The following is a 9,294-nucleotide window of genomic DNA, read 5'->3' on the forward strand; positions in this document are numbered from 1 at the left end:
TTAAAGGGAGGAAAACCCTCTTCCGTGGTATACTGGGGAACAGGAGGGGCTGAGAGAAGGAAAGCACAGAGAGAATTGCCACCTGAACACTCAATCGCTGCTTTGCATTCCCTGCATCAACAAGAGCTACACGGAGAATCTCTGCCATGGCAAACCATCCAAAGGGAACCGAAGAGGGGACTGGAAGGCATAAGGAAGCCGATAGTCCAGTTTCAATCTCTTAACCACGATGTTAAGCAACCAGCAGTACTATATTGCCACAAATATCCAAACGTATCCCTTCAAAGCGCAAGGCACCGTAAAGCTTTTTTAACGATTTCTCGTAGACTTTAATGATCATAACTTAATTATCAAATTATATCTTATACACAAGACTCGACAGCGTTTCTCCCCGCACCTCGACACGTTTGTGAAGTCCACCGGAGTTCATGCAAAAACGGCTTCAGCACAGCGGGTCCAGTTGGGTCCTTGTCCCTGATATTTTGCAAATTGTTTTTTGTGTCCTCATCCCAGGATTGATGCTTGCAGTATCCTCGGATACATTGTTAAATACGCCGGTGCGGGGGGGGGGGTGGTCAAGGACCTATTCTAGAACAATCCATCTGAAGAGCAAGTTTTTAGCAAAAAGACGGATGGGGAGCTCTGCCATTCTGTCGGCTTCCGTTCTGGGTCTTCAAATTGAAATTCCAACCGATGCTCATCCTACGAAGGGGTCGGGGGAGAATTTTACATGAAAAGAACCGATGGGGCGTGGGGGGGCTTTTTACACAGCCCCTACAATTAGTCACGGCTGCTTTAGAAATACAGCCCCTGTCACATCTGGAGAACATCAGACGTCTCTGTCCAATTGTGTTAGCCCAGGGGTAGTCAAACTGCGGCCCTCCAGATGTCCATGGACTACAATTCCCAGGAGCCCCTCCCAGCAAATGCTGGCAGGGGCTCCTGGGAATTGTAGTCCATGGACATCTGGAGGGCCGCAGTTTGACTACCCCTGCTTTAGCCTATGGTTAATCGCAAGGGGGGTTAATAGAGGTGGTCCTAAAGAACATGACCGTAGTTATTACATTGCGTAAAAAAATTAAAATCCAGAGGAATTAAATATTTATATTTTTATGGCATACAGTAAACTTAACAAGACAGGCGGTCCACCAGGAGCATAGTTCAGAGGCAGTAGGCTGGGCAGCTTCGGTGGGACACAAGGATGAACTTAACTGGTACCAGCATACCACACTTGACATCATGAAACCGGTTAGCTTTGTGTACAAAATCCCATTTCTTAAGTGTCATGTATAAATAGTAAATTCACACACCCTTATCCAGCAAGGGAGATCCATGGGTGGGAGCAGCCATGCGCAAATAAATGCCTCCATGCTCATCTGGAGCCCACAGTTGTCGGATGTGTCTTTTAACGTGGGTACACACCGTAACCCAGACCGATTGTTCCTGTGCATGATTACAAGCCAGATCAAGGCCAAGAAGTATCCTGAGCTGAGGGCCTCCAGCCAAGTATCCAGTGTCTGGTCGTTTCAAGTCAGGTGTCCCCAACATGGGTACCAAGCTGCCCCAAAATGCCTTTTCCAGCTCCCACCAAGTGTTTCTTAGGAAGTTGGCAGGGCCTGGTTGGGCTTTTGCCCAGCAAGGCTTCTGATTGGCCATTGGAGATTTGATTGGCAGATGCCACCACCACAGCACAAGGATCTGCGGCATTCATTTGGTGGCTGGCTCCGCCTCCTGTGGCCGCCATTTTGCTGATGCGCCCACCACCATTCCAAATAGGCCCGCAGGCTCAAAAAGCTTGGGTCCCCGGTTTAAGTAGAGGAACTATCCAGAAAGTACAGCACACATCAAAGGGCCCTTGTGACTCCTCCCCTTCCCCGATCTTTGATCTATCTTATCCAATCCCTGCACTTCCTAGCTGTGTTAACTCTTCATCCCTCCTTAACGGATGCCATGCTTTACAGCAGGTGTGGCCAAACGGTGGCTCTCCAGATGCCCATGGACTACAATTCCCATGAGCCCAGGGGCTCATGGGAATTGTAGCCCATGGGCATCTGGAGAGCCACCCTTCGGCCACCCCTGCTTTACAGTCATTCCCAGAGGGCACTCCTTCTGTGCCAGTATTGTCAAAGAAATGCTCGGGATTCTGGGGAAATCAGAAACGAGCAGCCCAGGGCATAATGCCCAAAGGGCTGATGGATTGGTGAGCGACCCCTTTCCTAGCATTCCATGTCTCGTTCACCCATGAACATGCATGAAGCTGCCTTAATACAGAATCAGGCCCTTGGGCCACAAAGATCAGTATTGTCAACTTTCGAACCATGGGAGAGCCCCTTGAAGCCTATTTTTCAGGCTTCAAGGAACTCCGGAACCAAACCGGAAGTGATGTCAGCTGGCCACGCCCTCCCCAGGAGAACGTAGGTGGTCTGAGGCAAGAGTAGACATCCAGGTTCCAACCCCTTTCCCCAGGCACAGTAACCATGCAAGAATGCCAGCCCCAGGTCAATGGAAGTTCCCTGCTTTCACTGCAATGCCCAGAATAGCTTAGAGACGAGTCCATTAAGGTAGGGCGTAGGGGGAAGGCCGGGGAGCCTGGTTGGGAACCTCTGCTCTACTCAAACTGGCAGCAGCTGTCCAGCATCTCAGTTAGAGGACTTTCAAATGTCATCACCTAGCACCCGGTCCTTTTAGCTGGCGACGCTGGGGATTGAACCTGGGAACATCTGCATGCAAAGTAGTTTTCTTTCTGACAGCCCACAGCCCCTCTCATGTCATTTGCCAGACAGCAAGGATCAATTACTGGCCCAGATCTACATCTTCTCCAAATTGCCAGTCCCAGGTAAGGTGGCCAGTCAGTTAGATTCACTTGGATCGCACTAACTCAGACCCTGGGTTGGATCCGTCCAGCTATTTTGGTTCTCTCTTCCCCATTTTCCTGAATGACAACCCAAATCCCGCAAGAGTTTAGATCCTGAAGGTCCCATGCTACCCAGCATAATTAGGGGGAGGGGGAGGTGGTACCCAATTGGTTTTTCACCAGGAAAATAACAAACAGGTTGGATCCAACCCCATGAGAGGGGAGGGCCTTTTCAAAAAAGATTTAAAAGGCTCTTCCCTACGTTTAAAATGAGCGTAAATAAAAAGCCAGGCTTTTACGAAGATGCAAGTTCTGTCGCTTGTCTAGTTAACGCTCCATGCAAGTCCTATTTGGGCCCGATCCAGGAGGAACCGCCTCCCCTGCACCAGGAAATGAACATGACCTTCATCCAACTCCGTCCGTGCTGTGCATTTTAATGGGGCTCCCCGAGAGAACTTCCTGGCAGAGGATGTCTATTAATCCTAATAGAGCTTGTGCAGGGTCGAAGAGCCACAGGTAACTGGGAGAACATCTTCTGAGTGTGCAGAAGATCCCAGGATCTATCTCCAGCAACTACGGTTCAAAGGGTCAAGGAGTAGTAAAAAGACCCTTGCCTGAGATCCTTGGAGAGCAGCTGCTGGTCTCGGTTGACAATACTTTGCAGGCTACAATAGTCACCTGAATGGAAAAGAAACTAGAGAGAGGTTGAAGAAGTTGAGAGGGGACATGATGGGCCTGAAAGGTTGTCCCTTAGAGAAGGGCAGGGAAAGGTTCCTGTTGGCAGCGGAGCACCTGCAATAAACTATATGTAGACTGGCTAGATATCCGGGGGGGGGGGATTTTCAGAGTAGTTCAGCAGTGGAATCAGCTGCCTAAGGAGGTGGAGAGCTCCCCTCACTGGTGGTCTTCAAGCAGGAGCTGGACAGATCCTTCTCCTGGATGCCTGAGGCTGATCCTGCACTGAGCAGGGGGTGGGACTAGATGGCCTGGATGGCCCCTTCCCACTCTAGGATTCTATGACCCTATGCTGAATCAAACCACTGGTCTACCAAGGTCTGACAGGCAGTGACAGGTCGCAGGCCAAGGTCTTTCATGTCACCTGCTACCAGATCCTTCTCACTGGAGAGGCCAGGGATTGAACCTGGAACCTTTGGCATAAAAGGCACATGTTGTCCCATGGAGCTATGCCAAGGTCCAGCAGCCTCACTCTTCTGCACAGTATGCAAAATGAGAGCGGTAGAATTCTACACTTTACCACATCAGACTGCAGGTTGGGTTTTGGGATTTATTTTTTTAGTAAACCCCAAAGGGATCATTCAGACATAAAATCTTCTCCTCCCCACGCCGTCAGAGGCTAGATCAGACCGCACCTCTAGCATTTCCACAGTAACATGTATATCACCATACATGCATAGATCTACCACTTCCGTGTGTAAATCAGCTCAAAAGCCACTATGACACAATCCTGTCGAATTCCAGATGGCCACAAACCAAAAATAAAGCCTCGAGCCAAAAAGAAGTTGGCTTCTATATCCCGCTTTTCTCTACCCGAAGGAGTCTCAAAGCAGCTTACAAACACCCTTTCCTTCCTCTCCCAGCAACAGACACCCTGTGAGGGAGGTGAGGCGGAGAGAGCTCTGGGAGAAACGGCTCTGTGAGACCAGCTCTAACAGGACTGTGACTAGCCCCAAGTCACCCAGCTGGCTGCATGTAGAGGAGTGGGGAATCAAACCCAGCTCTCCAGATCAGAAGCCGCTGTTCTTCACCACGCTGGCTCATCTGATCTCCTGAAGGGATTCTTTGGTCTTAAAGTCACAGCGCACAGAAAGAAGAGAAGATTGGTTCTTATATGCCGCTTTTCCCTACCCGAAGGAGGCTCAAAGCGGTTTACAGTCACCTTCCCTTTCCTCTCCCCACAACAGACACCCTGTGAGGAAGGGGAGTCTGAGCCCTGATATTACTGAAGAAGAAGAGTTGGTTCTTATATGCCGCTTTACCTACCCGAAGGAGGCTCAAAGCAGCTTACAGTCGCCTTCCCTTTCCACTCCCTTACTGGATCCAACCCCTTGGAAGGCTTTGCGGACGAATGCCTACTTTGCAAGCCCATGGCCCCATATCCCATCATTCAGTTCATCCGATGCCAAATAAACTTGTACAGGCTTCAGAACCACTGCCTTTCACAGAATCAGGGTGGGAAGGGGCCATGCAGGCCATCTAGTCCAGCCCCCTGCTAAATGTAGGATCAGCCTCAAGCACCCAGGAGAAGGATCTGTCCAGCCGCTGCCTGAAGACCGCCAGTGAGGGGGAGCTCCCCACCTCCTTAGGCAGCCCCTTCCACTGCTGAACTACTCACAGAATCCTAGAGTGGGAAGGGGCCACAGAGGCCATCTAGTCCCACCCCCTGCTCAAGGAAAGATCAGCCTCAAGCACCCAGGAGCAGGATCTGTCCAGCCACTGCTTGAAGACAGCCAGTGAGGGGGAGCTCCCCACTTCTTGTTATTTCCAGTTTTATATTGCCCTTCTTGAACTAGCCATCTCGAGGTGGTGTACAACACGAATCTAAGAATAAGATGCTTGACTTTTAGGTGTTTAAAAAAAGAACCTTAAACCGCTTGTAAGTCCATGGGGGGGGGGGATTGGGTACCTTCCCAGCAAGGGGGAAGCCATTTAGGGGGGTTTTCAGCAGGGCAATGAAGGCTTCAAGAGAACACTGCCTTCTCCTAGATAAAGGAAGCCCATTGCTGATATTTGGAAAGTCTTTTCAAAGGAACCTGGAAGAACGTGGTATTTTTGCAGGTGTAAGACAGGTTTTTCTAACCTGAGTTCCCCGGCAGCCCCGGAAGGGTATCCCAAAGTGGGTGGGAGCTTTTTAAAGAAAAATTTAAACATCAGGTGACATGCCCCATGGACCATGATGGATTTGGAAGGGGAGGGAAGCAGAGGGACCCCAGCGAGACAAATCCTTCCTGGTCAAGGCTCACTGCACATGGTAACAAATCGGAATCCATAGAATCATAGAGTTGGAAGGGACCTCGTGGGTCATCTAGTCCAACCCCCTGCACTACACAGAACACTCACAGAGAGATTTATTCTCTTTCTGACTTAACCACCAGGGTGGGTGGGGAATGAAGTGGCACAGGCCTGCCCAGACCCTGTTTCTGCAGGCTCTCTTTGGTGAATAAGAGCAAACTGGTAGCCAGCTTATAGCACAGGCATGGTTCTGTTCACCGATCATCTGAAAATATTTCTCTGCCATCATTTCCTGTGCTGTGGGAGTGGCCTGGGGATGTCACATCTGGCGGGAGTGTCTAGGTGATGTCACTTCTGGTGACATGGGACTTCCGGGGTGTGGCAGGGAAGTGTGGCCTGCTGACATCACTTCCAGGGTGTCTCAAAGCCTGTAGAATGTTTCAGGGGTTTCTCAACGATAAAAAGGTTGAGGAAGGCTGGTGTGAACTCAGGTGAAATCACCTGCGGCATTTCAAGGGTAAATAGTAACTATTTTTTGTTTGAGGGGCTGGTTCCTGTGAACACAGAAAACTGCCTTTTCCCGAGTCAAATAACTGATCTCTCGACATCAGAATTTCCAGCTCGGACCGGCAGCAGCTGTCCAGGCTGAGCTCTCCCCCTGACCCTTTCCACCAGAGACAGAAAATAAATTAGGCATCCAAATCCCACCTGTCACCATGGCTGCCATCGACCCTTAAAAATAAGCCCAATTTGATTGGCCCCAGATTAGGACCTTACAAATACAATGAAATGGAAATGCCCCATGCTTCTTGCCCCAGATCCTGAAAGGGATCCTTTGAGTCAGCATGGTACAAAATCCGATGCAGGATGCGACCCAAGTCTGCCGCTTCTAACCAAACCCCAGCCCGGTCACCAATGTCCTCCTAGGCTCACCCACCGATAGGCTGCTACATTGCCCTGAAGCAGCGGAAAGGATGCTCAATTTAAGACCAGCCCATTTTAATTCTGGAGATCGGGGCACACTTCGGCAAATGTCGATTTCTAATGGATCTGAAGAAGTGTGCTTAGGCTCAAGAAATTACGCCCAGCATTAAAATGCATTGCTCTTAAAGATCAGTTTACCCCTTTCCTTCCATGGTTCCCCCCAAAGATTGCTGGGAGTTGTAGTTTTTCCTTTTTGGGTGCTCCCTCGTCCCTCTCCCAGCCAAAACCCTGCAGAAGGACACGTCTCAAGATCAACCAGATAGGGTGAAATGGCTGCTTCGACTAACGAGCCCATAACCAGTTAACCAGATGGAAGTCTGTATGGCAGAGACACAGAAGGGCACCCAAGGGTCATCTAGTCCACCCCACCCCCACCCCCGGCAGGATGCTGCGAATTCACAATGACACACACACCCTCCTCCTCCAGGCACCCCGGCTTTGTGCCTAGAGGAAGGCAAAGAATCTCCCAGATCCCTGAACCAACCTGGTGTCCAAGATCCAGCAGATCCCTGGGAGCCAAATAAGGAGGCCCTGGCAAGGAGTTGGCCCCTTCTCTCCCTTCTGCCGCGAGTCCAAGGGTTCGATCCCACCACCAACCCAATCTTTTCACCCCTTCCCTTTCCCAAGGGCAGCCCCCTCGCCTCCCTCCCTCCCTCCCCAGGCTAGAACAAGGCCCCGGCCCGGGGATACCCGGCGGGGAAGTCGTAGGGCATGGCGGGCGGGGGAGGCAGCGGGCACTCGGGGAAGAAGGGGGCGAAGGAAGGCAGGTGAGCCGTCGGGCTGCTCTCCGCCCCGGCCGCGGGCTCCGACGTGCCGCTGTACAGAGCCGGCAGGGGTCGCAGGGGGGGCTCCGGGAAGAGCAGGGCGGGCAGCGGCGGCAGGGACTCATACAGAGGCGCCTCCCCGCCCAGCTCCGGCGCTTGCAGGCGGCTGCCCGTCTGGTACAGCTGCGGCGACGTTTGCTGTTGCTGCTGCTGCAGCTGCAGCTGCTGCTCCGGCAGGAGGCTTCCGAAGTCGGGCCCGGCCAGGAGGTCGAAGAGCTCCTCGGGGTCCTTGAGGCCGGGGCTGGGCGCCGTCGAGCGGGCGGCGGCGGCCGGCTCGGTGAAGAAGGACGGCGGCAGGTTGCGCTTGCGGAGGGGCACTTTCTTGGCGCCGGCCGGCGGCCCCGATCCGCCTTCCCGGCTCGCGGGCAGCTCCAGGCGGAAGGCGGCGGCCGCCGACGGCTGCAGCGAGTCGAAGAGGGCCGCCAGGCTCTTGCTCTGCAGCGCGCCGCCGCCTTCGCGCCTGGCCGCCGCCGCCGCCGCCTTGCACGGCGCCGCTCCGCCACTAGGGGGCGAGGCGGGTGCCGCCGTCGGAGAAGTCCGCTTGGCCGCCGCCTGCGCGGGGGCGCCGCTGTTGAGTGCAGGCGGCTCCTGCGCGGCCCCGCCGAGGATGCCCGTGCAGCGCTTGATCTGCTTCTGCAGGTACTTGCGATGGTTCACCTTCCGTCGGGATTTGCCGGGCTTGTCCAGCGCCAGCTTGATGTTGCTCGAGGCCGAGTCGATGAAGCGGAGCAGCTCGCGGGTGGCCTCGCGGAAGTCCCCGGCCTCGACGCCCACGCAGCCCCCGCCGCCGCCGCCTCCTCCTCCGCCGCCACCGGCCAGGAGCAGCGCCGCCCCGTCGCCGTAGCCCGGCTCCCCCTCGCCGAAGTCCGCCGCGAAGGCGAAGGGCGCGAAGGGGTGATGGTGGTGGTGGTGGGCGGCGGGCAGGGGCGCCGCTTGGACGGCCATGGCCTCGCCCTGCCCGCGGCTGGCCTCGGCGGGGTCCAGAAAGAGCACGGCCGGGTCTTTACGGCAAGCCTCGGCGCCCGGGAGGTGGTCTGCTCGGCCCCCCGACGGAGCGCCGCATCCTCCTGCTCGCCGCTCGCCTTCGAGGCCACAGCCCAGGCGGCAGATCCGGAGCCTGCTCTGGCCGACGCCGCTCGCCCTGCCGGGAAGAGGGGGAGGCGGCTGGTGACGCCGGCTGCGGAGGGAGGGATCGCCCCCCTCGGAGGGGACCGCTTAACCCTTGCCTGGCGCTCCCGGCCAGCGGATGGCTTCTTGGTCAGGGGCCAGGCGTGAGAGGAGTGTGTGTGTATGTGTATGTGTGTGTGTGTGTTTTCCCATGGCTCCTTCCACACATGTAGGAACGTGCTTTTTCCGTGGGCTTCTGCGGGTGGGCTTTTTTCCTGTGCGGAGCCAGAAAATCCCCTTCTAAAGTGCATTAACCAGTTTGGGCAGAATAATACGGGAACAAGCTACTCATAAAGCAGCTTTTTTTCGGATGTCTGCTGTGAGCAACTGATTACCAGGGGTAGCCAAATTTCTCCAGGGGAATTGATCTCTATTGTCCAGAGATCAGACATAATTCCAGGAGATCTCTGGGTCCTACCTGGAAATTAACAATCTCATCCTCTTCCGTTCAGGGGTGGTCAAACTGCGGCCCTCCAGAGGTCCATGGACTACAAT

At 54.1% G+C, this 9,294-nt stretch overlaps 1 protein-coding gene across 1 annotated transcript; it reads right to left on the reverse strand.

The window, feature by feature from the left end:
* Positions 1-304: 304 nt before the first annotated feature.
* Positions 305-8,773, reverse strand: FAM181B (family with sequence similarity 181 member B). The gene has a single exon (XM_077341317.1). The coding sequence runs from the start codon at positions 8,575-8,577 to the stop codon at positions 7,471-7,473; it is 1,107 nt and encodes a 368-aa protein (XP_077197432.1). The 5' UTR covers positions 8,578-8,773; the 3' UTR covers positions 305-7,470.
* Positions 8,774-9,294: the final 521 nt, after the last annotated feature.

This window comes from Paroedura picta, chromosome 6, assembly GCF_049243985.1.
Source record: "Paroedura picta isolate Pp20150507F chromosome 6, Ppicta_v3.0, whole genome shotgun sequence".
Taxonomy (NCBI): domain Eukaryota; kingdom Metazoa; phylum Chordata; class Lepidosauria; order Squamata; family Gekkonidae; genus Paroedura; species Paroedura picta.

Coding starts and splice junctions, on each gene's coding strand:
- FAM181B (XM_077341317.1), bottom strand. CDS start 8,577: ATGGCCGTCCAAGCGGCGCCCCTGCCCGCCGCCCACCACCACCACCAT.